The sequence below is a fragment of the Chionomys nivalis genome, chromosome X (genome assembly GCF_950005125.1).
Source record: "Chionomys nivalis chromosome X, mChiNiv1.1, whole genome shotgun sequence".
NCBI classification, from domain to species: Eukaryota; Metazoa; Chordata; class Mammalia; order Rodentia; family Cricetidae; genus Chionomys; species Chionomys nivalis.
The window spans coordinates 25,904,252-25,931,478 of NC_080112.1; the positions used below are offsets into that span (position 1 = coordinate 25,904,252).

General features: G+C 48.6%; 4 protein-coding genes across 12 annotated transcripts in view; 3 read left to right on the plus strand and 1 right to left on the minus strand.

The window, feature by feature from the left end:
- Otud5 (OTU deubiquitinase 5) overlaps positions 1 to 1,603 on the plus strand; it is a 29,908-nt gene extending 28,305 nt beyond the window's left edge. For 3 of the 5 annotated variants that reach the window (XM_057759424.1, XM_057759426.1, XM_057759427.1), the window contains 3 exons: positions 309 to 510; positions 593 to 706; positions 979 to 1,603. In XM_057759424.1, coding sequence (XP_057615407.1) covers positions 309 to 510; positions 593 to 706; positions 979 to 1,103 — 441 coding nt within the window. In that variant the 3' untranslated portion in view covers positions 1,104 to 1,603. The remainder of the gene's footprint in view (positions 1 to 308; positions 511 to 592; positions 707 to 978) is intronic. The other 2 variants (XM_057759425.1, XM_057759428.1) reach the window with 1 other exon arrangement.
- Positions 1,604 to 5,403: 3,800 nt separating this feature from the next.
- Pim2 (Pim-2 proto-oncogene, serine/threonine kinase) lies at positions 5,404 to 11,406 on the plus strand. Its single transcript, XM_057760587.1, has 6 exons — positions 5,404 to 5,753; positions 5,883 to 5,992; positions 6,850 to 6,900; positions 8,580 to 8,952; positions 9,579 to 9,755; positions 9,850 to 11,406. The coding sequence occupies exons 1-6, from the start codon at positions 5,693 to 5,695 to the stop codon at positions 10,011 to 10,013; spliced, it is 936 nt and encodes a 311-aa protein (XP_057616570.1). The 5' UTR covers positions 5,404 to 5,692; the 3' UTR covers positions 10,014 to 11,406.
- Positions 11,407 to 11,666: 260 nt separating this feature from the next.
- On the plus strand, positions 11,667 to 21,426 carry Slc35a2 (solute carrier family 35 member A2). The gene is made up of 5 exons (XM_057760540.1): positions 11,667 to 11,975; positions 13,308 to 13,490; positions 17,866 to 18,017; positions 19,157 to 19,890; positions 21,174 to 21,426. Exons 1-5 carry the CDS (start codon positions 11,885 to 11,887, stop codon positions 21,199 to 21,201), a joined length of 1,188 nt encoding a protein of 395 aa, XP_057616523.1. The 5' UTR covers positions 11,667 to 11,884; the 3' UTR covers positions 21,202 to 21,426.
- Positions 21,427 to 21,499: 73 nt separating this feature from the next.
- Pqbp1 (polyglutamine binding protein 1) lies at positions 21,500 to 27,168 on the minus strand. Of its 5 annotated transcripts, none has more exons than XM_057759440.1 (8): positions 27,039 to 27,118; positions 26,642 to 26,686; positions 26,322 to 26,401; positions 23,084 to 23,195; positions 22,804 to 22,916; positions 22,419 to 22,697; positions 21,971 to 22,034; positions 21,500 to 21,813 (listed from the first exon to the last, which is right to left on the minus strand). In XM_057759440.1, exons 3-8 carry the CDS (start codon positions 26,386 to 26,388, stop codon positions 21,657 to 21,659), a joined length of 792 nt encoding a protein of 263 aa, XP_057615423.1. In that variant the 5' UTR covers positions 26,389 to 26,401; positions 26,642 to 26,686; positions 27,039 to 27,118; the 3' UTR covers positions 21,500 to 21,656. The 5 variants fall into 5 exon arrangements, with proteins under 5 accessions (XP_057615423.1, XP_057615425.1, XP_057615422.1 ...); XM_057759442.1 differs by having other exon boundaries at positions 26,322 to 26,421; XM_057759439.1 differs by lacking the exon at positions 26,642 to 26,686 and having other exon boundaries at positions 27,039 to 27,168.
- Between the last annotated feature and the right edge of the window lie 59 nt (positions 27,169 to 27,227).

The window sequence follows — 27,227 nt, forward strand, 5'->3', positions numbered from 1 at the left end:
GACTACTGAGTAAAACAGTCTAAGCTAGAAAGCAAGGGTAGAAGTAGGAGACCAGTGAGGAGCAGCCTACTAGGTACATGGTGAAGGTACTGTGGTCGTGGTGTGGGGTCAGGATCTCTTGAAAAAAAGAGTAGTGATTTTTCTCAGTAGCCTCCAAAGATTCGGTAGTGGTTAGGACTTTGCCTCTATTCCATTGCGGCACATTAAAGCTGTACTGTAGCCAGGACTCTGGAAGGGGTCTAAGCACTCTGGCATAGGAGGATCATAGCTGGGGTAGGTCCTTATCACGTTTTCCTTCCCTACTGCAGCCCCGGAAAGCCAGTGCCACATGCAGTTCAGCCACAGCTGCAGCCTCCAGTGGCCTGGAGGAATGGACTAGTCGGTCTCCAAGGCAACGAAGTTCAGCCTCGTCACCCGAGCACCCTGAACTGCATGCTGAGCTAGGCATTAAGCCCCCTTCCCCAAGCACTGTGTTAGCTCTTGCCAAACCTCCTTCACCCTGTGCACCAGGTCAGTGACTTGCTCTCAGGGTGCCTGCTTGGGCTAAGGCTCTGCTTGGTGGGCCCTACCTCAGACTGTTCATCTGCCTCAGGTACAAGCAGTCAGTTCTCATCAGGGGCTGACCGGGCCACATCTCCCCTAGTGTCCCTCTACCCTGCTCTGGAGTGCCGGGCCCTCATCCAGCAGATGTCCCCCTCTGCCTTTGGTAAGCCTCCTTAGGGGATGGGCCAGCTGGAAGCTGGGAGAGCCTGGAGGATTTTTGAAGCTCCTGGGCATCTTCCCAAATGAGAGGCATGAGGGAAAATTTCAGGCCCAAAAGATTTTCTCCACAGGGTTCTAGTGGGGTTTCACAGAGTTAAGGGAGCCAATGAGTGACTGGGACCTGGGTGGATTTTCCAGAGCCAGGGATTAGATAGGCATGAGGGAGAATGGGCTGAGGACCCCAGTCATCATTGTCCTCTTCTCTCTCCTGCCCAGCAGGTCTGAACGATTGGGATGATGACGAGATCTTAGCATCGGTGCTGGCAGTGTCCCAACAGGAATACCTAGACAGTATGAAGAAAAACAAAGTGCACAGAGACCCACCCCCAGACAAGAGTTGATGGAGACCCAGGGACTGGACACAATCCCCTGACCCTCCCTCTCACTCCTGCCCTTTGATGCCACCCAGCCTTCTTTGGCTTTCTTCCGTCTTGGCTTCCTTTGTTCATTTCCTCTTATCCTTCTTTTCCACTCCCCTCTGGCTGGCCCACTTATGCGCTCCATCCATCTCATCCCTGCCACCACCACACTGGTCTCTGCCAGCTGATGTGCTCTGTTGCCCCCCTGCACAGCACCATCTCAGCATTCCACAGGGGACTCTGGAAAGGGTGCCGAAGGTAGGCGAGAGGCACACAGAGACAGACCATGTGGCATCCAGGCAGCCCCCGAAAAGAGAGACACTGAGACAAAGGGAGTCTTCTGCTCGCCCTTCCCTACAGATCAGAAAAACTTGCCGCACCTCTGCCATAGTGGTGACAGGAAAGGCGGGAGTGGGAAATTTTCCTTCCTAGTACCCCAAAAATCTGAGCCTTCCATATTAAATTTTTCTTTATGAAATGTACTTTTATCTTATAAAATCAAGAACCGTGTTCATGGCAACACTGGCTCCTTGACGATGGTATCTCCGGTTTGGAGACAGTCAAGCTGGCCATGGGGCATGGTGGGCAGGCAAAGAGATGAATTTCTGCTGTCTTCTGGCCTCCAGCTCCTTGGAGGGGTTGAGAATATGAGCCAGAGGAACGTGGCAGGGTTGCAGTGGCAGACTGGCTTTGGACAATGAACCCTGACCTTGCTGCATTCCTTTTGCTTCCACCACTAGTCTGTTTGGACTCTTGAGGTGGGGGTATCTTTGGAGATCATGGCTGCTACTCAAGATTTGAGTTTAGGGAGTTGGAGCAGCCTCCACAGGTGGGGCGCCTGTGCCCTGCAGGTGTTGACAAGATCCACCATCTGTAATGTCCTTGGCACAATAAAACCAAATGTCAGTTTTCCTGAGCAACTCTGTTCTGTATGGGGCAGGGGTGGATGGGCCTCTGGGAAGCACAGAGTTTGGCTTGCCCTGAGTTCTACTTGTTCTCCAGTAGGTGCTGTCTGTAGGCTGGGGTTCATCTTTGATCTGTTTATTAAATTAACTTCTTGCCAGGTGCAATGTATGTAGAGCCTAGGCAGCTGAAACTAACCTAGGCCACATAACCAGGATTCTGTTTAACAGAACCAGCAACAAGAAACCTCTTCTAGAACTGGGTAACGCCTTTGATCTCAGCACTGGGAAGTCAGAGGCAGGTGGATCTATGACTTTCAGGCCAGCCTGATCTACATAGTAGAGTTGCAGGCTGGCCGGGCTACACAATGAGATGCTTTTCTCAAAATTCATAAACTTTCTCAGTAGCAAATCTACTTTGAAGCCCTTACTCCCACCTAACCAAATTTCTAAATGGGAGGCTAGGGATAATTATGGACTGTGTTTGGGCTAAAGGCCATGACTAAAATTTGTTTTAATTTCCACTCTCAACCTTAATGTTCATTCTTGTGATAATCTGATGAAGAAATAAAAACAGTTGATAACAAGCTACATGAGTTTAGTGAAAGTGACCAGAGGTGGCCCCTGCCTGACTGGGTTTCATAAGCTGGAGAATGAAGTGGCTAAATCCTTTTTTATTGTTTGCTTCCAAATTCTGTTGACACCTCTGTCCATCCCTCCTAGGGTTTGTAAAGCCCAGGTTGAGAAGGCTGGCTGACCCTCAGATTTTCTCAAAACAGTATTCTCCCCACCATGCCTCAGTGGGGTCCTTGCAGAAGGCTGTGTGTGGTGGCCCCACAGGTGAGGGTGTGGTTTGCCCAGTGGCCGGCTGCAGGGTATCTGAAATACATGGTCAAGCATGAGCACGCCAAGAAGGTTGATTTAAAATCTATCTGCATTTTCTAGCTGTGTGGCTTTGGCCTCTCTTTGAGTTTAAAGTGCCCCATCTGCAACTACAGGGGTGATTAATGTCTGCTACCTCATGCTCTCTGATTTGTGAGTATTGACAGAGAATGTGTATGGTCAATAATGTACTACTGGGTACAGTACCTGGTACATTCTTAGAGCACAAATGTTGGGGTTATTAACAGACTTAGGGGTGGGGGTATTATCGTATTTTGTAAGTTTGTACCATTTGGCCTCAGCCTGCCTCTTGCTACTCTTGGCTTTTTCTTGCAATTTGCCCTAACCTATCTTCAGCTACCAACCTTATTTGTCTTTTAAGACAGAGGGGTCACCTGAGAAACCCCTGTGTGATCGATCTCATTCACATTCTCACTTCTGTCTACAACTATCCCCAATAACTGTACTATAAATAAACTTCTGGGCTGGGGCTGTGATGCTTACTTATCTTGTTTGTGTGTGTCTTAAGATCTACCCCTGCACTAAAGCCTGTCAGGCTCACAGTAAAACACCTAGTAATGTTGGATTAGTTAAGGGAAATGACATGTAACTGTTGTGCTTTGTGTGTATTGTCCTGTGACCACAGTGAATCTACCACTTCGGAGTATTTCAGTGTCTCTCACTGAGTGTATGTGTCTGTGTCCAATGAGGGCTTGTTTCCAGGTGTGTCAGATGGTGACTGAGTGTGGGACTCTGCCTATGACAGTTTGTGTCTGGTATCTGAGAGAATTGCATGTTTGCGTGGGTCTGTCAGTGCCAGTGCATCTGTAATTTGTCTGGATACTCTCAGTGATAAGACTGCGTTATCTGATAGTGTGTATGTGATTGGATCTGTTTTTGTGACATTGCTTATCTATGTAGTGCTCAGATCACTACATGCCTGCTCTGGAGCTGTGTGTGTGCACATGCGCGCACACATGTAACATCTGTGTATATTCTTGTGACAGAATCTGGGTCCCTCATATCTGGGGCAATCTTTATGTAAATGTGGGTATCTGGTGGTAGTGGTGTGCTTGCAACAGGTTTGTCAGTTTCTGGTGGGACATAGGTATTAAATGGTCCCATGGGACAGTACAAGTAAAGTCGTATCTCTGTGTTTCTGGGATGTTATTTTGGGTGTATCTTCATGTGCATCTAGGTCTAGAACAAGTCTGCCTAAATGTATCTGACTGTATCTTTCATGGTAGTTCTCCCTCCCTCTGTGTATGTCTCTGTGTGGGTATGTGACTTCCACACACAACTGTAGGTCAGAAAACAACTTGTAGGGATCGCATACAGGTTGGCAGACTTGGGTAGCAAATACCCTTTCCCTCTGAGTCATCTCACCTGCAGTGCTTTTGGTTTTAAGTCACATTCTCACTATGTTCCCTAGTCTGACCGCCGATTCATGGTGAACCTCCTGACTCAGCCATACAGAGGACTTGGATTTCACATGTACTCTACATCGCCTACCTTTCCATGTATCTTTGGAGTTGTGTGGCTGTCTTCCTGGACATGAGGCCCTCTGGATATTTACACAGACATGGCTGTTCACTTCTTCAGCCTTTCAGATCCTACCTCTTAAACAAGGACGTTGTAGTTCCCACAAGAACCAAGCCTTGTCATTATAGATTCTAGACCCCCTGACTGGGTCCAGTGCTAAGTCTAGCCAGGTTTGTGTAGGATAATGGCAATTAAAAAAAAATCACCCTACAGGGGCCAAACTGCCATTGATGGCCCTGCTCCCCTTCTTGTCATGGTGGAGATAAATGTTTCCTTCCCTGAATAATGGAATAATAGACCAGCTCTTCTATAAGGGCCTGGTTACAGTTTTGAGGCAAAGGATGCCTAAGCTTGGCTGAGAAACACCCTTGCATCCTAGTACCCTGCCTAGCTCCAGGTTCTGATTGGGTTTTTTGTTGTTGTTGTTGTTGGGGTTTTTTGTTTCCCGAGACAGGGTTTCTCTGAATAACAAGTCCTGACTGTCTCGAAACTCGCTCTGTAGACCAGGCGGGTCTCGAACTCATAGAGATCCGCCTGCTTCTGCCTCTCAAGAGTGTTGGAATTAAAGGTATGCGCCACAACCGCCCGGTCAGGCTTTGATTCTTAAAAGCTGGTTTGGCGTTGTCTCCTCACCGATCCAAGGCTGCAAAAGCGACGGTGGCAGCAAACCTGCATCCTGGGAAAGGAGGCTGCGCTTTTTTTTTTAAGTGTGTACACACACCCCACCACACTAAACCAAAACAAACGGGGTTGTCGCAAAGGGATTCCCAAAACCTGTTCGAGCGTGCGTGAGTGCGTGTGCACGAGCGCGTGTGTCTGTGTGTCTGTGCGCGCGCGCGACCGCCCCGCCCCCATATTTGCATACAGGCCCCGCCTCCGCGGAAGAACCTGGCATGTATTTGCATAAGGGACACTTGAAACGTTGATGGTGGCATGCAAATAAGGACTGGCTCCGATTGGCCGGGGTACAGCAGGTGCCGTGTCCGGATTGATCAAAGCCAGGTGGGCGGGGCTGTCGCACAGGGCGACTCTCCGGGAGGCGCGTGCCCCGGCTCAGTAGCGTTGGGGCTGGCGCGGGCGACGAATCTTAACGCCGCGCCGTCTGCGGGCGCTTCCGGGCCACCAGATTCCCTACCTTCCACCCTGGCGCCCCCCAGCCCTGGCTCTCCAGCCGCTCTGCCCCGGGCATCCACGCCCTGCGGGCTCAGCGGATTCAGCGGGCTCAATCTACGCAGCTCCTCCTCCATGTTGACCAAGCCTCTGCAGGGGCTTCCTTCGCCCCCTGTAACCCCCACGCAGCCTCCAGGTGAGCGTAATCTCCCCTGTCACAAGCAGGTTGGGAGGACTGGAATGATGGGTGTCGGTGTGGGGGCGAGAGTCACGGCTGGGATCAGAGTACACCGCCACCCTGATTTCCTCGCCTCCGCTTGCGTAGGTGGCAAAAATCGGGCAGCTTTCGAGGCCGAATACCGACTTGGCCCCCTCCTGGGTAAGGGAGGCTTTGGCACCGTCTTCGCGGGACACCGCGTCACGGATAGACGTCAGGTATCCCCTAGAGGGGTTCTGGGAGGGTCAGATGTTTTGGCGAAGGGTGGTGGTGGAGGAACGGAGATGCCACTTGTTCCAGTGGGGAGCTTGCAAATGTGTAGTAGCATCATAAGGAGCAGGGTTGCTGTGTCTATGTGTGTGAATGTGTGAGTGCGCGCGTGTGTCTGCAGTCCAGGTGGGTATGGGGGTGGGCTGGAATTCTGGAAGACCGGGTATTTCTACTGGGAAGGGGGCAGATCTTCAGGACTGGACCCCAAGATCCATGGTATTTGCGTGCGTGCGTTCATGCGTGTGTGTTTGTGTGTGTGTGTGCGCGCGCGCGTGTGTACGTGTTGGGGGGGAAGTGGGGATTTTTTTTTTTTGAGTAGGTGTTAAGAGTGGAGTCGTGAAAACAAGAATCCAGATACATAGTTGTTGTGTCCTGGAGATGGGTAGAATTATGGAGGAGGGCTTGCGATGTCAAAAAACTTAGAATTTGAATGTGGGGATATGGGTCAATGGTGGGTCGTTTGTCCATCATTCACAAACACTGAGTTCAACACCAGCGTCACAGGGTGGGGGATGTAGGGAGACAGTGGGAAAGAGAAAACAAAAGAAAAAATACAGCTCCATTCTGGATTTCAGGGGGTCTTGATGCTTTCCCGACAAGAGCTCAGGAGTAAAGATGCTAGATGGATGGAGTTAACACGATTCTGGGGCCTTCAGCGTGCTGGATAGGCATCCAAGCTCCAGTGGGTGTGATACGTATGGGAACTAGAAATACTAGAGTGGAGAGACTGGAATTGGGCAGAGGGTCTAGACTGAGAAGAGTCTGGGATCACCGGCTGGCCCCCTTATCTCAGTATTTTTTCTAGGTGGCCATCAAAGTAATCTCCCGGAACCGTGTGCTAGGCTGGTCCACCGTGGTGAGTGTCTTTGGTGTACGTCATGACCCGTGGACTCCATCACCGAACTCACCCCCTGATTTTTTTCTAGGGGATGTATTATTCCCTGGGCCTTGAAACCGTGAGAACCTCACCAACCTGTGTTTACTGCCTTTATGTGATAGTTCTGATTTCACCTCAATTTGTCCAGAGCTCTGGGTTCTCCTCTCAAACTCTCCTTTTGCATCTTTCTTCCAAACACTGCTTCTGGGGCTGTTCACAAGACATGCTGGTGGGGAAGGAGGGGCCTAGGTCACTGGTTGTCATGGTGATGCTGGCTGCTGCCTCTGCCACCCGGAGAAAGCTAACGGACATCAGGGCGGGTCTGGGCATATTGTAGGTGAGAGCTCCCCCTGGCGGGCATTTCAGACAGTCTGTGCCGGCCCTGGGACGGAGAAGGGAGGGCGAGCCTGCGCAGTAGCCGAAGAATTTGCGTCTCCCTGAGAAAACCTGTCTGCGACTGTGCAAGTTAGTGGGCCTGTCATGGACCTCACCTGAGGCAACAAGACCCTTGGCACTGCCTGTATAGGTGTAGGGGGTGGTGTTATTGAGTTGTGCTAGTTGAACTGACAAAACGTCGCGTTCATTGAATGTTTGCTCTATGCCAGGTTCTTTGCAGTTAATCACTGTAAGCTGTTTTTAACTAATGAAAGCCAGGATTGGTGGTGCATACCTGTAATCCCAACATTCAAGAGGCTGTGACACTAGGATTTCCGTGGATTTTTTTTTCTTTTCTTTCTTTTTTTTTTTTATTTATTTTCGAGACAGGGTTTCTCTGTAGTTTGTGGAGCCTGTCCTGGAACTAGCTCTTGTAGACCAGGCTGGCCTCGAACTCATAGAGATACGCCTGCCTCTACCTCCCGAGTGCTGGGATTAAAGGCGTGCACCACCACCACCTGGCAATTTCCGTGAATTTGAGGCCAGTTTGGGCTACATGGCAAGATCCTGTCTCAAAAATGAGACAAAATTTAAAAGCCAGAGAACATCTACGCAGTGACATAATTATAGGCACTTTGCAATGTACGACATTTATTCGAATTCAGTAGGTACTAGATCTCTTCTACTAACTGCTCTGTCCATCTAGCGTATTGAGTCCTTCAACACTTATACAATAATAGTAGTTAATTACTTTTCATTGCTAGCCTCTCTTTCCTGTAAAGTACTTCCATTTAGAAACATTCATAGAGTTATCTTAGTGTGCATAAAAACTGCCCTGATCTGGATGTTGGCTAATAAGACAGGTAAATAGGTCCCATGATAGTTCGTATGCAGAGGGACTTAAATTTTAAATTTGAAGGCCAGGCATGGTGGTGCACATTTTAATCCCAGCACTCTGGAGGTAAAGGCAGGTGGATCTCTTGAGTTCCAGGCCAGCTTGGTCTATGTAGAGATCCTGTCTCAAACCCCATTCCCCCCCCCAGAAAGAAAACACTTTAACTTATTCAAATATTTACTGAGCTGCTACATGCCAGATGTATATGGCTTCTGCTCATTTCACTCTGATGGATTTGAGCCTTTGAAAGGCTACTGAGAGGTCTGTAAAGGGAGATGGCTTGCCAAAGGTCAAAAACCAGTGTTCTGAAAATAAACTGCTATATTGACAGTAGGGCTCAGACTTACCATCTACCTTCTTTTTTTTTTCTTTTCACTTCCCACCCCAGTCAGACTCAGTGACTTGCCCACTTGAGGTAGCACTGCTGTGGAAGGTGGGTGAAGGCAACGGGCATCCAGGTGTGATACGCCTGCTTGACTGGTTTGAGACCCCAGAGGGCTTCATGCTGGTCCTTGAACGGCCTATGCCTGCCCAGGATCTTTTTGACTACATCACAGAGAAGGGCCCACTGGGTGAAAGCCGTAGCCGCAGCTTCTTTACCCAAGTAGTGGCAGCTGTCCAGCACTGCCATGCTCGTGGAGTTGTCCATCGCGATATCAAGGATGAGAACATCCTGATAGACCTGTGCCGGGGTTGTATTAAACTCATTGATTTTGGTTCTGGGGCCCTGCTGCATGATGAACCATACACGGACTTTGATGGTAAGGATTCTTCCATACAATTTATGTGGGGGAGGGGGCTGTTTTTTGTCTTTAATTCTTCTGGCTTTTGAGCTTTACTATTGGATTGTCCTTGTAACCTTTGACCTAAATCGTTCCCATTAAGGTTCTTGATTCTCAAGCCCAGTTACAGTTTCTTTCTTTTTTTTTTTTTATTTGTTTATTATGTATACAATATTCTGTCTGTGTGTACGTCTGCAGGCCAGAAGAGGGCACCAGACCTCATTACAGATGGTTGTGACCCACCATGTGGTTGCTGGGAATTGAACTCAGGACCTTTGGAAGAGCAAGCAATGCTCTTAACCACTGAGCCATCTCTCCAGCCCCCAGTTACAGTTTCTTAACCTTCTGGGCTCTTATTTTTTAGTGTGGGGATCTTGTTAGTGTTGGGTTTTGTTTGTTTTGCTTCTGGTAAGACAATCTTAGTGTTAACTTGGAAGTGCTCTTTTTAAGCTGTTTTGCTGCTGACAGGACTCTACTGTTAAATTTGAAGCAGTTCTCTCCAGCAAGTGGATACTCTCCTTTAATTTACAGATTATACTTCTAGGGACACAGGGTTCGACAAAGGGCACCATCAGGGAAAGATCTAATTCTTGGCTTGTGTGCAGGGACAAGGGTGTATAGCCCTCCAGAGTGGATCTCTCGACATCAGTACCATGCCCTCCCAGCTACTGTCTGGTCACTGGGTGTCCTCCTCTATGACATGGTCTGTGGGGACATTCCCTTCGAGAGGGACCAGGAGATTCTGGAGGCTGAGCCCCACTTTCCTGCTCATGTCTCCCCAGGTAAGGCCCTCGCTGACCCCACAGGCTTCCTTCCTCCCAGGACTGGGTACCCTTTGCTGACTGCTAATCTCCCTTGTGCTTCTTGACCCCACAGATTGCTGTGCCCTAATCCGCCGGTGCCTGGCCCCTAAACCCTGCTCCAGACCTTCACTGGAGGAGATTCTGCTGGACCCCTGGATGCAAACACCAGCTGAAGAAGCGCCCATCAATCCCTCCAAAGGAAGCACCACCCCCTTACCCTGGTCCCTGCTTCCCTAGGCCCAGCCAGGCTCTCTGGTTGGAATCCCATGGTCATGCTACAGGGATAGATGGACATCTGTTGACCTGGTTATACAGGTTGTTAAAGATCCAGTATTACTAAGGTCAGGGAATAAGGATCAGGGGTCAGAAGATAGCCAAGTCTGCCCAGTTCCTAGCCCAATCCTGTGAAGGAGCTCTCCTCCCGGAACCTGTGGTCCCTTATTTGGGAGGGGGGAGTTAGTTGTTTCTTGTTCTGTTAAGGATGTTTATTTGGTTGGATTCCTTCCCTTCTAGGCCCTATGATTCTTATTATGACACTGTAGTCCCTACACTGGCACCTCCTATACTACTACCACAAACTTAGACACTTAGTTTAAATGCTCTCACTCGGGCAAGGGTGCTTTCCTTAAATACCCCAGCAGCTCTTTAGCAAAAGGGCCCTTACCCTGGGATCTCAATTCAGTTGCTGCTTGCCTGCCTTAGCCCAGAAATGATTATTCTGGGGAAGGTAACACCCTATTAAGCCCTATTAATTAGTATCCCACTGCTTTTTTAATTTTTATTTTATTTTATTTTATTTTTTGGTGAGGGGACCCTATTGTTATCCCAAGTGCTCTTATTCTGGTGAGAAGAACCTTACTTCCATAATTTGGGAAGGAATGGGGGATGGACATCATCGGACACCACCAGAGACTAGGATGGGATGGATGGTTTTGGGGGGATGGGATGGAGGAAATAAGTCTTACTGTTTGTTCTCCTGGGGTCCCCCCTCTCCAACTTTTGCTGCCTCCTCCTGAGCCAGGATTGTCCAGTGGTAAAGTGTAAATAATTATGTACTGGAGGTAGGAGAGCTGCAGCTGTGCCCTCCTGTCCCTTCTCCCCCTGCCTGGATTATTTAAAAAGCCATGTGTGGAAACCTATTTAATAAATAATGAAGTCACGAATGAATGGCCATTTATAGAGGAAGGCATTAGTGGACCATCTACTGCCTGTTGAGTTTAGATGGCTGGAGAAAAATTTCTGAAGAAAAACCAAGTCAGAGAGGGGGTCAGTCTGACCATTTTTGTTTTGTTTTCAGATGGGGTCTTTTTGAAGCCCAAGCTAGCCTCAAACTTGGAGTGCTGGGATTTACTTGCACAAAAATAAATCCCAGGCTCCAACTGGAATTTTTCTAGCACTTTCTGTGTAGCTCTTAACTTGATTTAAATCTTAATTTTGTCTTTGCCTTTCATGCTCTTCCTTTGCATCTTCCTCAGCTCACCTCCCTTGGTCTCTCTAATCCTGACGTCAATTGTCCTGAACCTGCTTCTCATTTTCCTCTATTATGGTGACTAAGCCTTCCCTACTCTAGTTCAGCAATGAATTCTATGAACCTAGCGGTAGGCCTATGACTCACTTGTCCCGCCTTCTCGAAAGTCCGATTCCTCCCAGTTGGCCTCCGGGCCTTAGAGGGCGGGACCTGGCTGGGTGGTGGGAATAGAACTGAGTTTCTGATGCGAGGAGGGTGGTGCCAGCTGAAGGTTCCAATAAAAGCGGAGATGGATGAACAAGGGAACCAATGAAACCGCGGGACGGTTTGGGAAGGTGGTTCGGACAGTCGGGTCAGTGAGGCGGGCAAACGGGAGGTGTGGGCCGGGTCTAGTGTCGCGAGCGTGCCAATAGATGTGTAAAGGCTGTGGGAGACGGGTCTCCGGCGTCTTTGGTCTCCAGCTGATGGAATCTGGGAAGTCCGAAACCACCATTTTAGAATCAGGCTTGGAATGGGCTAAAAACACCATCTTTCAATCCCAGCTAATGCCCCGCCCTCCACGCCGGAGGTCCGGAAGCGGACGTGATGGATACGGAAGTAGCCTGCTGTTGCCGAGGGGACGGGACGGGCAGATGCCAACATGGCAGCGGTTGGGGTTGGCGGATCATCCGCGGCGGCCGGGCCTGGGGCCGTGTCCGCGGGCGTGCTGGAGTCTGGGTCCGCTACAGCGGGTGAGATGACCTCAGGCAGAGAGCAGTTGGCCGGGCGGAGTTCGGGGACCTTGGGGGTGGAATGATCCTTGGCTGAAGTGACAGCGGCATCTCGTGTGAACGGACCGACGTGTGTGTGGTGTGTGTGTGTGTGTGTGTGTGTGTGTATGTGAGAGCGAGAGTGTGTGTGTGTTGTTGGAAGAAGGGAGGAGAAAACGGACCATTGTAGGTTGCAGGTAGGAGTCGGTCGTTTTGTGGGTGTTTGTGCCGGGGGCCCTGGACTTGGAAATAAAGACCATTATGGATGTGTGGGGAAATTTCCTTTTGAGGAGGCTAAGACCACTGAGAATGTTCGGGGGCTGTGGGCAATCTTTAATTGCAGAAGGGAGAGACGGATTCTGGGGTAGGAGTTTTTCCTTATAGAAGGGAGACGATTCTTAGGGTGGTGGTTTCTTCCTTATAAAGGGACCTTATAAATTGTCAGGGTGGGGCACATCCTTGTATGACTAGTGGGTCCATTTTGAGCATGAGGCTGTCCTTCATTACATGGAGAGTATGTTCTGGGGCTGTCCCATCCAAATGGAGATAGTTCTATTTATGTTGAGGTGGGAGGGTTCCTTCCTTATAGGTCAGGGAAAGAACATTCTGAGGGTGCCAAGTCCTATATAGCAGAGAGAGCTCATTGTCAGTGTGGGTAGAACAAAGAATTGTTTTTTGGCTAGGAGGAGGGTGTACAGCAGTAGGGAAGTATTTCCGTGTGTGATTAAGGTAATCAGACTGTTGGGTAACCATTGTAGGAGATAGGAAAGTAGGACAGTTCTTAGGAGGTGGGCATTTTAAACAATTGCCCCATTCATTATATTCTGATATTTCATTTATGGGACAGTCCTGCAAGTAGAAACATCATTTCATAGAAATCCTCAATTTGCTCATCCACAAAATTGGATGTTTCAAAGTACCCTCAGAGACCAAATGCTGGGTGGGAATCCATGTGAATCCCATAGCACAGTAGTAGGCATGCTGCACGCATTCAGTAAATACGGGCAATGCTGTCTGGGAAAGAGCTGCTTCCCCGGGGAGGGAGAAGTGGGTATGTGTGTCCAGGGCCATTTCCTCACACCCTACTAGGGATTCCACAGTAAGAGCTGGCCAGAATGGGACCCTGTCTGGCACTTGCCGGCAACTGAGGGTGTGGAAACAGGTAGGGAATCAGATTCTCAGTTGAGTCAGGAAGGGCAGGCAGAGGAAGTTCCAGTGGCTGGAAGGATTTTGATTGAGAAGAGAGGGGAGGTGTGTGGCTAAACCCTGACAGCTTCTGACCCCATCCTTCTATGTCCCTTCCACTCCTTACAGCTCACCGGCGCCTCAAGTACATATCCTTAGCTGTGCTGGTGGTCCAGAATGCCTCCCTCATCCTTAGCATTCGATATGCTCGCACACTGCCTGGGGACCGCTTCTTTGCCACCACCGCTGTAGTCATGGCTGAAGTACTCAAAGGTGTCACCTGTCTCCTGCTGCTCTTCGCACAGAAGAGGGGTATGAGTCAGGGAAGGGGCTGGGTGGTTGATCTGACTCCCTGTGTGTAAGCACGCCGGGGAGGCTTGTTTTCTGGGAGAATCTTTCTGAAAGTGCTTGCGGAGTATGTAAGTGCCATCTAAGCTTCCTTGCCACTCCAGCTGTGCCAAGTTGCCTCGGCACTTGTATGTCCCTTAAACCTGGGAACTGCAGTAGTGACATAGTCTGCCCAATAGGCAACAGAACACTCAGCAGCGATTCAGAGATTTAACTTTATCCCGTGGAAGCCAAGTGTAGTGGCACAAGCCTCTAGTAACAGCATTTGGAAGGTGGAGGCAGGACGACGAGGAGCTCAAGATAACATGGGAAGTTCAAGGCTAGCCTGGGCTACATGTGATTCTGTCTAAGAGAGAGAGAAAGGGAAAAGAATATGGAGAATTCCACTACACACACACACACACACAGAGTCAGAAAGAATAATAAAATAGTAAAGCTATCCTTCCACACATTATCCAGGCTCACAACTCTCAACTCCTGGCCACCCTGTCAGAAAGCTAGCTGCTCACTGCTGATCTACATATCTTTTACACATCTGCACTTGTAACCGCAGCTGGTCAGCACACTAAGGCATAGCATCAGTTAATTCCATGAATTCAAGGCTAGCTGCAAAACAAGAAAACAAGCAATAAGTGGAATTATAATACCTAGAGTTGGTGTAGCTTACTTGATAGAGTGCTTGCCTAGCATATATAAAGCTCTGGGTTTGATCTCCAGCACTACATAAAACAGTTATGATAAATGCCTATAATCTAAGGCAGAAGGATCAGAAGTTCAAGGTCATCTTTGACTATGTAGTGAATGTTCAGGGATAGCTTGAGCTATCTGAAATTCTATCTAAAACAAGGAAGCATAATAAAAATCATACATGATGAAATAACAATAAAGCTAGGTATGGTGGTTCATACCTGTCATCTAAGGCAGGAGGATCATAAATTCCAGGTCTTCCTAGGCTGAAGCAAGATCCTGTCTCAAAGCTGGGCGGTGGTGGCGCATGCCTTTAATCCCAGCACTGGGAGGCAGAGGCAGGAGGACCTCTATGAGTTCGAGGCCAGCCTGGTCTACAAGAGCTAGTTCTAGGACAGGCACCAAAGCTACAGAGAAACCCTGTGTTGAAAAACCAAAAAAAAAAAAAAAAAAAATCCAAATAAAAAGTGTTTGGCAGGAAACATGATCCTGCCTCAAAACAAACAAACAAAACCCCCAAACCACCAATGAACAAAAAAGCAAAATAAGACCTGATGGTGCAGGTCTGTAATCTTAGCTGCTTGAGAAGCTGAGGCAGGGAAATCGTAAGTTCAATACTAGCCTGATCAACTTTGTAAGACCTAGTCTCAAAATAAAACATAGGACTGGCAAGATAGCTTAGCAGGTAAGGTAAAAGCTCTTGCCATGCAATCCTGACAGCCTGAGCTCTATTCCCAGGACCCATGATGGAAGGAGAGAACTGACTTTAGCCTCTAAGTTGTCCTTGAATCTCCACACCATGGACTGTGCATGCCCACACTCAAACGCATGCATCACACATAATACAGATAAAAGGACTGGAAATGTAGCCCAGCTGTAGAACACTTGCCTAATTTGTTTAGGGCTGTAGGTTCATCCCCAGTAACACACACATACACACACATGTGCGTGCAAAAACCAAAACATTAGGGACGGGGAAGATGGCTTCATGGGTAAAATGGTGGGGGGGGGTACACCCCTTTAATCCCAGCACTCGGGAGGCAGAGGCAGGTGGATCTCTGTGGGTTCAAGACCAGCCTGGTCTACAAGAGCTAGTTCTAAGACAGCTAGGACTAGCCGGGCGGTGGTGGCGCATGCCTTTAATCCCAGCACTCGGGAGGCAGAGGCAGGCGGATCTCTGTGAGTTCGAGACCAGCCTGGTCTACAAGAGCTAGTTCCAGGACAGGCTCCAAAACCACAGAGAAACCCTGTCTCGAAAAACCAAAAAAAAAAAAAAAAAAAAAAAAGACAGCTAGGACTGTTACACAGAGAAACCTGTCTCGAAAACAAACAAGCAAAAAATAATAAGGTGGAAAGTGATAGAGGAAGACACCCAATATCAGCCTCTGTTGTCCACTTGTTCATGCATGGAGGAGGGTACCAGTCCGTCCACATTCCCACACACAAATCAGAAACCCAAAAGATTAAGTGGTTCATAAGTGTTCAAAGTTATAATGCCTTCTTTCTTTTCTTACTTTTTTTTTCAAGACAGGGTTTCTCTGTGTAACAGCCCTGAGTGACCTGGGACTCACTCTGTAGACCAGGCTGACCTTGAACTCAGAGATCTGCCTCACTCCTGAGTGCGGGATTAAAGGCATGCACCACAACCACCTGGCAACAATAGCTTTTATCCACAGTTTATTATTATTATTATTAATTTGGGAGGTGGGCACCCATGTGCTATGCATATATGTGGAAGTCAGTAGACAACTTAAAAGAACTGAATCTCTCCTTCCATCACATGGGTCTTGGGAATTCATGTCAGGCTTGGCAGCAAGTACCCTTACCCTGATGGGCCATCTTGCTGGCCCTATTTTGATTTTTTTTGAGATCATCTCAGATAGCCCAGGCTGGTTTCTAACACTGTAGCTGAGCTTGAATTTGAACTCCTGATCCTCTTGCCTCTACCTCCCAAATATGAGGATTTTAGGTATGCACCACCATGATGACCCACAAATTCAATTTGTTTGCCCGTCTGGCTCTCCCTCTCTTTCCCCTTTTGAGACAAGATCTCACTGCACTAACTAGACCCATCTTAAACTCCAGCTGGTGGGCTAAAGTGTCCCTCCTCCCTCTGCCTCTGTGGTAGCTTGGGTTGCAGGTACAGGCACTTCATCACTCTCTGCTCACTTTGCTTTTCCTTGAATTAGTTGGTGATAACCCAAACACCAGTTTGGGTTCTATGAAATCTGTCTAAATGAAATAATAGTAAGATGTAGGGCTGGGTATATAACTCAGTTGGTAAAGAATGTGCTTAATACACTTGGGGGTCTTAAGTTTAATCTCAAAGACCAAAACTAAAAATGTGATGAGTTTAGCTGGGCGGTGGTGGCGCACACCTTTAATCCCAGCACTTGGGAGGCAGAGGCAGGCGGATCTCTGTGAGTTCAAGGTCAGCCTGGTCTACAAGAGCTAGTTCCAGGACAGGCTCCAAAGCTACAGAGAAACCCTGTCTCAAAAAAAACGTGGTGAGCTTTACATAGACCTTATTACATAGGAAATGATACTCAGTTAATTGTAGAAATTCTCAACCAGACTTTTATTTAATGATCAAGAACTGGCATGGTGGCGAACGCCTTTAATCACAGCACTTGGGAGACAGGCAAGGTGGATCTCTGAGTTCAAGACCAGTCTTGGCTACAAAGTGAGACCATGTCTCAAAAAAACAAAAAACAAAAAAGGATTACATTCAACTGGTACATGTTGGTGCTTACTCAAGAAGCTAGGGCAGAAGGATGGTGGAGAATTTGAGGCCAGCCCAGGCTCCATAGAGAGACTCTGTTTTGAGAAGAAAGGAAAAAGGGCTGCATTCATTCATAGGGCGGGGGCAGCTTAATGTGTCTAGGGCTGAGAAAAAAGATTTGTTTGATGGGAAATGGACTCTGTCCTCAAGTGGCTCGTGGACCATTAAGGAACTAGGATGTTTAAAAGCCTTGGATTGGATGTGTAGCTCAGTGGTGTGTGAGGCCCTGGACGAATCACAAACAAATCTAAAACCTCCCTTCTGAGAGATAGTTGTATACCCCTGCCCAGGAACCAAGAAGCTCTATGTCACATGCTTCTAGTTACTGGTAATTATTTCATTGTACAGACATGTCAAGTGCTTGCCCTGAATGGGTTCATGCCAGGGAGGTAGCTCTCAGGTGGGTAGACTGGTTGATAGCAGGCATAGTGGGATAGATAATAGTTTTGTGAGCATTAGTCTTTTTTTCTTACAGTGTTGGGGTAGAACCTGGGGACACACACACACATCTGCTAGGCAAGCGCCCAACCCCTGAACTATACCACCATTCCCCTTTGCAGCCATTAAGTTCTGTTATCAGAAAGGTTTTTGTTTAAAAGACATAATCTCATTATGTAGTCCTTGCTGGTCTGGCACTGGCCTCAAACTAACCAGATCCACCTGCCTCCATCTCCCAGGGGTGGGGATAAAAGGTGTGTGCCACCAGGCCAAACTCAGAAAAAGTTCCTATTGGCATTGCTGTGCTACTGTAGAAGAAACTGAGCTGCTAGGAGGGGGAGAGTGGTTAGGCGGTGAGGGAAGGCAGGACTGGGAGGTGAGCAAAGAGGCCAAGCCTGGTCCCAATCTTCAGCAGACCTTCTTCCCACATAGGTAATGTGAAGCACCTGGTTCTCTTCCTCCATGAGGCTGTCCTGGTGCAGTATGTGGACACACTCAAGCTTGCGGTGCCGTCTCTCATCTATACCTTGCAGAATAACCTCCAGTATGTTGCCATCTCCAACCTGCCAGCTGCCACTTTCCAGGTGAGCCCCCAGCCCAGCATAGCTCCTGGGGAAGTGGGAGAGGGAGACGGAGGGAGGTGGTCTGTAAAGAGCAGGAACTATGTCACTTTCAGAATATTCTTGGAACTCCCTCCACTTTGGCTTCCATATGTGTCAAAATTGGGAATAAGGGGGATGCTGGGAAAACTGAAAATATACACTTTGGCACAGCTACCTTTTTGTAACTCACTGGGAGGTTCTTTTTCTTTTCTTTTTTGTTTGTTTGTTTTTCTTTTTTTCTATTTTTTTTTTGTCTAGAATTCCTTTTTTCAAGCCCTCTCAGGTTTTACGTGGGGTTAGTTGAACACACTGGAGTGCCAATTGTTGTAAGGGGAGAGGGCCCACTTGTTTTTCCCAGCTGCCTGGCTAGCTTACACCCGAAATAACCACACAGAAACTGTATTAATTAAATTACTGCTTGGCCCATTAGTTCTAGCCTCTTATTGGCTAACTCTCACATCTTGATTTAACCCATTTCTATTAATCTGTGTATCACCATGAGGTTGTGGCCTACCAGCAAAGGTCCAGTATGTATCTCCGGCAGCGGATCCATGGAGTCTCCTCTGTTTGCTTTTCAAGACAGGGATTCTCTCAGCTCTGGCTGTTCTGGAACTCACTCTATAGATCAGGCTGGCCTTGAACTCACAGAGATCTGCCTGCCTCTGCCTCCTGAGTGCTGGGATTAAAGGCATGCACCACCACCACTGCCTGGCCTGGAGGTTCTTTTTTTTCTTTTTTGAGACCATTTCTAGCCCAGACTGGCCTCTGATTCTACATAACCAAGGATGACTTTGAATTTCTGATCCTCCTGCCTCCATTTTTCAAGTGCTGGGATTATAGGCATATGCCAGTGCATCTGGTGCTGGGGATGGAAGCCAGCAGTCTGTGTATGCTAGGCAAGCTCGTTACCTATTGACTGTATTCCTAGCCATCTGGGAGGGGCTTTGGGAACTAGTTAGCCACAAATTAGTCAGTAGTCAGTGGTTGGTTAATTTTATTGTCATGTACCCCACCTCTCCTTTTCATTATGCCTGAAGAGCCACAGTGGGTACTGTCCCCTGCCCCTTGCACTTCCCGGGAGTTGGGGCCAGCCCTCAGTGCCTTCCATATGCAACTTGCAGGTGACATATCAGCTGAAGATTTTGACTACAGCACTGTTCTCCGTGCTCATGTTGAACCGCAGCCTCTCACGCCTGCAGTGGGCCTCCCTGGTACTGCTATTCACTGGTGTTGCGATTGTCCAGGCACAGCAAGCTGGTAGCGGTGGCCCTCGGCCACTGGATCAGAATCCCGGGGCAGGACTAGCAGCTGTCGTGGCCTCCTGCCTCTCCTCAGGCTTCGCAGGGGTCTACTTTGAGAAGATCCTCAAAGGCAGCTCAGGTTCTGTATGGCTGCGTAACCTACAGCTAGGCCTTTTTGGCACAGCACTGGGCCTGGTGGGGCTCTGGTGGGCTGACGGCACTGCTGTAGCCCATCAAGGCTTCTTCTTTGGGTACACACCTGCTGTCTGGGGTGTGGTACTAAACCAAGCCTTTGGTGGGCTCCTGGTGGCTGTCGTTGTCAAGTATGCTGATAACATCCTCAAGGGCTTTGCCACCTCCCTGTCCATTGTGCTGTCCACTGTTGCCTCCATTCGCCTCTTTGGCTTCCACCTGGACCCTTTATTTGCCCTGGGCGCTGGGCTGGTCATTGGTGCCGTCTACCTCTACAGCCTCCCCCGAGGTGCAGTCAAAGCCATAGCCTCTGCTTCTGCCTCTGCCTCTGGGCCCTGCATTCACCAGCAGCCTCCTGGGCAGCCACCACCACCGCAGCTGTCTTCTCGAGGAGACCTCATCACGGAGCCCTTTCTGCCAAAGTCAGTGCTGGTGAAGTGAGAGCTGGTAGTAGCTGGGGGAGCCAGGGTAGGGGGTTGGGTGGAGGGGGTTGGGCTGCTGCAGGTCCAAAGTTGTTGCCAGGGCCTGACTTTTGTGGGGTTGGAGGGTTTTTTTCTCCCATACTTCTAGAGGGATATGGAACTAGGGATATGAGCCTTCCTGGTAGATGGACCCCCCCTTTCCTGAAGGAGCTTTATTGAGCAGCTTCCTCTGACCAAGGCTAACCTCTTTGGGAACAGGGTTGGGGCACTGCTATTCCAGGCTTTTCCCCACGACCCTCTGCTGGAGATGTCCTGTCTCTCATGCCTGGGACAGTTCATCCCAGCCATCCTGCAGACTGGACAAAAGCCCTGTAGCTCTTCAGTAACGACTAATGACTACCCGTGGGGTTCCATTTCCTATTGTGTGAGGCCTTCTCTCCTGCACCATCCTGGATCATGTCAACAGCTTGGTCTCTGATGTGGCTTTTGGGCAGTTTCCCTGGTACAGAGACCCTTGAAGATCGGCCTGTTGTAAGTGCCTGGAGTGAGGAGAGAGGCACAAGCTGAGAATTTTGTATCAGCTCATGTTGGGGAGGGTGCAATAAGCACCATTCGCTGTTCAGTAGTTTGGGCATTTGTGATAATCAGATTAATAATGATCCAGAGTGTTGGGGAAATGGGGAGGGGAAATCCTGAAGTGGCTGAATCTTACGTAATTGAAGAGACGGATGAAGGATTGATTATCTTCTGAAACATCCAGAGAGGAAAAATAAAGCTGCCAGTCCCACTCTTCAGCCCCATTGGCTGTTTAAAACACCCTTACTTCATGGCGGGTGTCAGAATTGATGAATCATGGAACCTGCACCCCCGCACTCCCCAAAGCTTATTAACTCCTTAACTGTATCCCGGATGTGTGTGCCTGTGTGTGTGAGTGTACGTGCGCGTGTGTGCATAAATACACGCATGGAAGGTGCCTGGGCTGTCTTTGCTATTGTAAATAGGGCCATTGGATCTTTATTTTTGATTAATTTGTTCTGATTTTTGGGAGGGTGTTGTTTTCTAAGGAACTGTAATGAACATGTCAGGATACCCAATGCCAAATAAAGATGTATTTATTTAGCGCATGTGTAGCTCTCTGACCCGGGGCCTGCTCTCTCACATAAGCACCGATATTAACCCCAGGATCCCTAGTTTACTACTACCACCTTCGCTTGCTTGGGGAACCCTCTTGCCAGCCCACCCCAGCTTTCTGTGTTTCTCTTTCCTTCCCGTGTTCACCACAGGTTGCTCACCAAGGTGAAGGGCTCGTAGCTGCTGGAATTGAAGATGCTGGCCTGCCTTCGTTCTCCCTTCTTGCCCTGGCCCAGCTGGGACTAAACTCTTATCAGTATTAGGGGTAGGGTGAGGTAGACATGGGAACTCCCTGTCCCCACCAACCCTGCCCCACATAGGGCTGACATGACTAACCTGTTAATGGGCCCACCTCAACTCCCGCTACTTTGCAGTATTTCTTAGGTGAGTTTCTGCAAATAAAATGTGTTTTGCATCTTGTCAGCTTGGGTTGGGAAGGCTGGAAAGGAAGGAAGCACTCAAGCCTCCTCAGTATGATCCACAACAAAGGTTTTATTACAAACAATTAGGGGGGCCGGGAGTGTAGCTCATTTGTGGGATACTTATTCAGCATGTGCGAAGCTCTGGGCCCTACATCCAGAGCCACAAGGAAGAAAGCAGGAAGGCAAACTGCCAAAGCTACAGCAAACAAAGGGTCAGTCCTGCTGTTTGGTTCGGGAGGCCTCAGCGTTGGCGCGGAGCACAGCCCCTGGGGAAGGGTATGGGCGCTGCTGGAAGAGGGGCCCAGCTGCTGTCGTGTCGGCACCTGTCTTGGCCTCATTCCTCTTGGGTAGTCCTGTTGACCATGTGCCCCTGGGGACAACAGAGAATTAGAGGACAGGAAAAGGGTGTAGTGGACATTTTCCCAACTGCGCATGATTAAAGAATGGGATAAATACAGGAGGAAGGTGCTGTTCACAGGTATAGTGACAAGCATGAAAAGCCAGGATTGGCAGGGGGTTTCACTTACCGGGGTGCATCTGAGTACGAGCTGGGATCCATGGGGTCTAATTCTTCATCTTTCCGGCTCGCCGCTATAGAAATAAGTGGTTAAATTCTTCAATTAAGGTCCAACGAGCCCCAGATCACTGAGCCCCTTCTCCCAAGGAAGAAGTGCCAGGGGCTACCATGGCCCACAGCACCGTTCTCCAGGAGGCGGGGTCTAGATATGCGTTCCTTACATTCCTGTGCCCTGGTACCTCACTTGACTCATCCAAGTCCCAACCTGATCTGCTTACCCTTCTTTTTTTTTTTTTTTTTTGATTTTTCGAGACAGGGTTTCTCCGTAGCTTTTGGTTCCTGTCCTGGAACTAGCTCTTGTAGACCAGGCTGGCCTCAAACTCACAGAGATCCGCCTGTCTCTGCCTCCCGAGTGCTGGGATTAAAGGCGTGCGCCACCACCGCCCGGCCCTGCTTACCCTTCTTGCTCTTGGGGTAAGGAGCTAGCTCCTCTCTGCGATGGTGGCGCCGGTCTTTGCCATCTTCCCGGTCTGCCTTGTCATACCCCCGGTCCCGATCTCGTTCCCTGTCCCGATCTCTCTCTCTGTCCACTTTGTCATAGCTCCGCTCTCGATCAGACTTCTCATGGTTTCGGTCTGCCTTCTCATGGCTCCTGTCTGGCTTCTCGTGACTTCGGTCTGACTTCTCATGATTTCTGTCCAACTTCTCATGATTCCGGTCCAACTTGTCCTCAGCCTCTGCGGTAACACAGAAGTCAGAAGCCCTCTCTTCTACATATGGTCTCCTCAGCCCCTCTCTGAGACTGTAAGAATCACTGAGATACCCATGCATTTGCCAACTCACCAGCATTATTGGTCCTCAGTTTCTTGGCAGATTTGGAAACGACAAAGTTGGGGTCATGTGGTGAGAGCCATGACACGAGGTCTGTCTCGACATTCCAGTAATAGGGGAGTCCACTGTGGGCAGTGAGAGGGAAGGGAACGTCAGCACAGATGTCCCCTATGTCAACTGTTTCCCTGACCTCTGCTTAGATCTTCTCCATGGCTCCATAGCAGATACCTTCCTCATTAACACAGGAAGGGAAAAGCCAGCCATCCCTCCTGCCTTATGTTGGTAGGCTCACCAAGAAGGGTCAAACACCTTGTACCAGTTCGGTGGCAGACCCTCTAACCGGGTGGCCTCATAGTCGACAGGATCATCATCATAGTCCTCAGCAATAATCTCTTCCTCTGGCTCTGCAAGAACAGGGAGACAGAAAAGCAGTTTAAGAACCCCAGGGAGGGCTGGAGAGATGGCTCAGAGGTTAAAAGCATTGGCTGATCTTCAGGAGGTCCTGAGTTCAATTCCCAGCAGCCACATGGTGGTTCACAACCATCTGTAATGAGGTCTTGTGCCCTCTTCTGGCCTGCAGGCATACAAGGAGGCTGAACACTGTGTAAACAATAAATCAATAAATCAAAAAAAAAAAGAACCCCGGGGATTCTCTTCCTATACTCAGGGCCTGGGGCCATAACCACTCACATCTACACCACTGTACATAGAAGACAGAGCTATGCATTGACATTTGATAGAGAATCTTCAAAAACCTACCAGTTCCTGAGTTCAGATACCATGTGGCCCTGTATCATCCAAACCTATTCAAATGAATGGGTTTAAATAGCAGGGGGGAGAGAAACCCTGTCTCGAAAAACCAAAAAAATAAATAGCAGGGGTGTTGCCTAAAAACAATGGGTCACCTATTCACCTTCTGAACTGTGATAGGTTTCTGAGTCATGTACAGCAAGGAATTAATTCAAACATTGCTCTGAATCTACTCCCAAGGGCTAACATATAGTAAGCCTGCAGCAAGATACCTGGTGATAGAATAAAAATGGTGTTTATTATCAGCTCAATGCCTGGCTATCAGTAGGCCCATAACAGATTTCAGCTGTGGGTATAACCAACAATAAAATGCATATGCCATGCCAAATTGGTGGTGGAATACACACCTTTAATCCCAGCACTTGGGCGGCAGAGGCAGGAGGATCTCTGTGAGTTCCAGGACAGCCAACACTACACAGAGAAACCCTGTCTCAAAACTCCAAAAACCAAACCCATCCCAGCCCAGTGACATCAAAAGAAATGTCACATATGATCATCCATATTGCTATTGCTAATAAAAGATAAACTATCGAGCACCCGGCCTGCTGCGTGTACTTTTGCAAGGCCACCTGCTCCTTCCCATGCGGAGCTGGCTGAAGAGTCACTATGAGCAAGGCCCACCCTCCCGAACTGAAGAAATTTATGAACAAGAAGTTATCATTGAAATTAAATGGTGGAAGACATGTACAAGGAATTCTTCAGGGCTTGGATCCCTTTATGAATCTTGTGACTGATGAGTGGAGATGGCCACTAGGGCAACAGAATAACACCGGCATGGTGCTCATACAAGGAAACAGAAGCCTTGGAAATAGTCTAAACAATGGCTGCTCAGCAGAGGAGTTCACATCCTTCCCGAAAGGACTGTTTGACTAGGGTGTAGAATTGGGTCATGTACATTTTCATAACAAAACAAACTTCTGTGATACTCAGAGTGCAAATAGATATATGCTTTCAGCAATGGGCTCAGTACTCAAGAGACTTAAACAAAAATGATATGGGGTAGGCTCCAAAACCACAGAGAAACCCTATCTCGAAAAACCAAAAAAAAAAAAAAAAAATGATATGGGGTTTGCCTAAAACCCTGGATTCAGACCCTAGCTTCACCAAAAAAAAAAAAAAATTAGCACTCTTAGGTACAAAGTCTGTGGCTGGCCCAAAGTAGTCCTGTAATAGATGTCAGTTATCCATACAGTATTATGATGCACTTTCCAGTGCCTAACACACCATATGGGTCAAAACTCACGCCAGATTTTATTATTATTGGCAATAATGTGTAATTAGCAGCTAGTAATACAGTAAACCTGTAGCACAGGTAATAAAAACCCAGAGACAGAAATTGGGGTTCAACCTGAAGGTCAGAAAAGCAAAGCAGCCAGTCACTGGCTCTTACCTCTGCTAATGAGACTGAGAGCTGTCTCCTCCCGTTTTATAATCCTCTCTAGTTCTGGGATTAAAGGCGTGCACCACCACTGCTAGTGTAGCTACTGGGATTTTTTTTTTTTTTTTTTTTTGGTTTTTCGAGACAGGGTTTCTCTGTGGTTTTGGAGCCTGTCCTGGAACTAGCTCTTGTAGACCGGGCTGGTCTCGAACTCAGAGATCCGTCCGCCTCTGCCTCCCGAGTGCTGGGATTAAAGGCGTGCGCCACCACCGCCCGGCGCTACTGGGATTAAAGGTGTGTGCTATTGCTGCGTGGTCTGTGAGGCTGGCCAGTGTAGCTGTTTTACTTTTCTGATCCTCGGGCAAGTTTTATTTATTAAAATACAAATGAAATGCCACTTCATAAACCTAATTGATAAATGATCATTTTAGACTATTAATATATGTACCAGGCACTTAGGTGGCCCCAAATAAATGTTAATAGGTTATGCCTATCATCACAGTACATCTGCTGGGTTAAAAGCACAAAGCATTAACACCTTGTCACTATATTTGAAACAGAGACTGCAGAATATATCACTGTTATTAAATAAATACTGGCCCAGTGTGGTGGTGGACACCTTTAATCCCAGCATTAGAAAAGCAGAGACAGACAGATCTTTGTGAATTCAAAGCCAGCCTGATCTACATGAGTTCCAGGCCTGCCAGAACTATAGAGTGAGACCAAAACCATGTCTCAAACATTAATAGCAAGTAGTCACCCCTTTGGATTTTAGTTATTTTTGGAGTGTGCGGAAAAAAAAAATATCTGGCCCGGAGTGCTGCGTTTTAAAGGAGTGTGCCACCACCGCCGGGGCAGCTTAGCTTTAGTTTCTGAAGACTGGGTCTCGCCAAGTTGCCATGGCTGGCCTTGATCTCCTGGGCTCAAGTCATCTTCCTATCTCGGCCTCCTAAGTAGCTGAGACAATTGGTACATGCCACCATGCCCACTTTATTCATGAGTTAAATTAAACTCTATCCTCCAGTCTACGCTTCACACAGTACTTACTATGCAATAGTAATGGATACCAGGAAATTATATTGGCGTTAAGATGCCTGCCAGGCCATACAAGATATCAAGTATTAACAACGAAGCCTCAATAGTAGAGCACATCCAAGAGTTTGAGTTTGACGCCAGCAACGCAAGCGTGGAAAAGGTGTGTGCTTCGGGGCTGGGGACGACGGTTTGCGCCTGCTTAGCATGCACCTGGGCTTGAGAGGGGCAGGACGGGGTTAGAGAACAGAACAACAGACGTCTGGTAACACCGGCACATGGTAGACCCATCTGTTATTTGCTTTCTCACCGGGCTCCAAATGTTTGAGGATGCCCCTCTTCGCCAAGCGGGTCTGCAGTGCAACCGGGAGCGGCATTGTGGGGCCAGACCTAGGAAGCGACAGACGGTACTGAAAGACAGATCCGATAAACATTCCAGTCAGGATATCCAGTATCCATCCATCACACGACAGCGGCAGAGCCGATAAACATTTCAGTCAGGATATCCAGTAACCATGCATCACACGACAGCGGCAGAGCCGATAAACATTCCAATCAGGATATCCAGTAAAAATGTACCACACGGCAGCGAGTGCTCATTTGACGCCCCCCCACCCCGCACACACCTACCTGACTGCACCAATAGTAGCTCGAAGGACAGAACAAAAGTGCGGGCTAAAAGATGAAAGAAATACGTGGCGGTATGGTCTGGGCTAGTACCACCAGAACTCTACGGACTGGGGCACCGGGACCGGATGCACCGAAGACCCAGTTCCTCTCCAGGCTAAGGCTCCGCCCACCGCCGGAGGGACCAAGTGTAACACACCCGCAACCCCAAATGGGATCACCCAACGTTCCTCCAAGTCACCACAGTGGGAGGAACCAAGGCGCTGGGATGGGGGCGCAAAAATGACAACACCATCTCCAGCTCTAGAAGAAAGCTTCTACCCCGCCGTTACCAGTCCAGCTACGCGAATAAGCAAAGTCTGTCACTTGCCCTCCCCTCCCTCTTTGTCACTATACTTACCAATATCGAAGGGCTCTCCTTTAAACGAACAAAATGCTCCCCGCTCTCCCCAGACGCAGTTAACTGGTCGACGCCAGGGGCTTACAGGGAACGGACGTGGCCTGCCTGTCTAGCCAATAAGAACGCGCCCACGGCCTTACGTAAGCAAGGAAAACCAATTGTTTCCTTGGCCTACGTACGACGCCTCCG

Coding starts and splice junctions, on each gene's coding strand:
- Pim2 (XM_057760587.1), top strand. CDS start 5,693: ATGTTGACCAAGCCTCTGCAGGGGCTTCCTTCGCCCCCTGTAACCCCC. Junction 5,993..6,849: donor GCGTCACGGATAGACGTCAG/GTATCCCCTAGA, acceptor TATTTTTTCTAG/GTGGCCATCAAAGTAATCTC. Junction 8,953..9,578: donor ACCATACACGGACTTTGATG/GTAAGGATTCTT, acceptor GCTTGTGTGCAG/GGACAAGGGTGTATAGCCCT.
- Slc35a2 (XM_057760540.1), top strand. CDS start 11,885: ATGGCAGCGGTTGGGGTTGGCGGATCATCCGCGGCGGCCGGGCCTGGG. Junction 11,976..13,307: donor GTCTGGGTCCGCTACAGCGG/GTGAGATGACCT, acceptor CACTCCTTACAG/CTCACCGGCGCCTCAAGTAC. Junction 19,891..21,173: donor ACGGAGCCCTTTCTGCCAAA/GTCAGTGCTGGT, acceptor TGTTCACCACAG/GTTGCTCACCAAGGTGAAGG.
- Pqbp1 (XM_057759439.1), bottom strand. CDS start 26,388: ATGCCGCTCCCGGTTGCACTGCAGACCCGCTTGGCGAAGAGGGGCATC. Junction 22,917..23,083: donor AAGGTGTTTGACCCTTCTTG/GTGAGCCTACCA, acceptor CACTGCCCACAG/TGGACTCCCCTATTACTGGA. Junction 22,698..22,803: donor ACTGAGGACCAATAATGCTG/GTGAGTTGGCAA, acceptor GTGTTACCGCAG/AGGCTGAGGACAAGTTGGAC.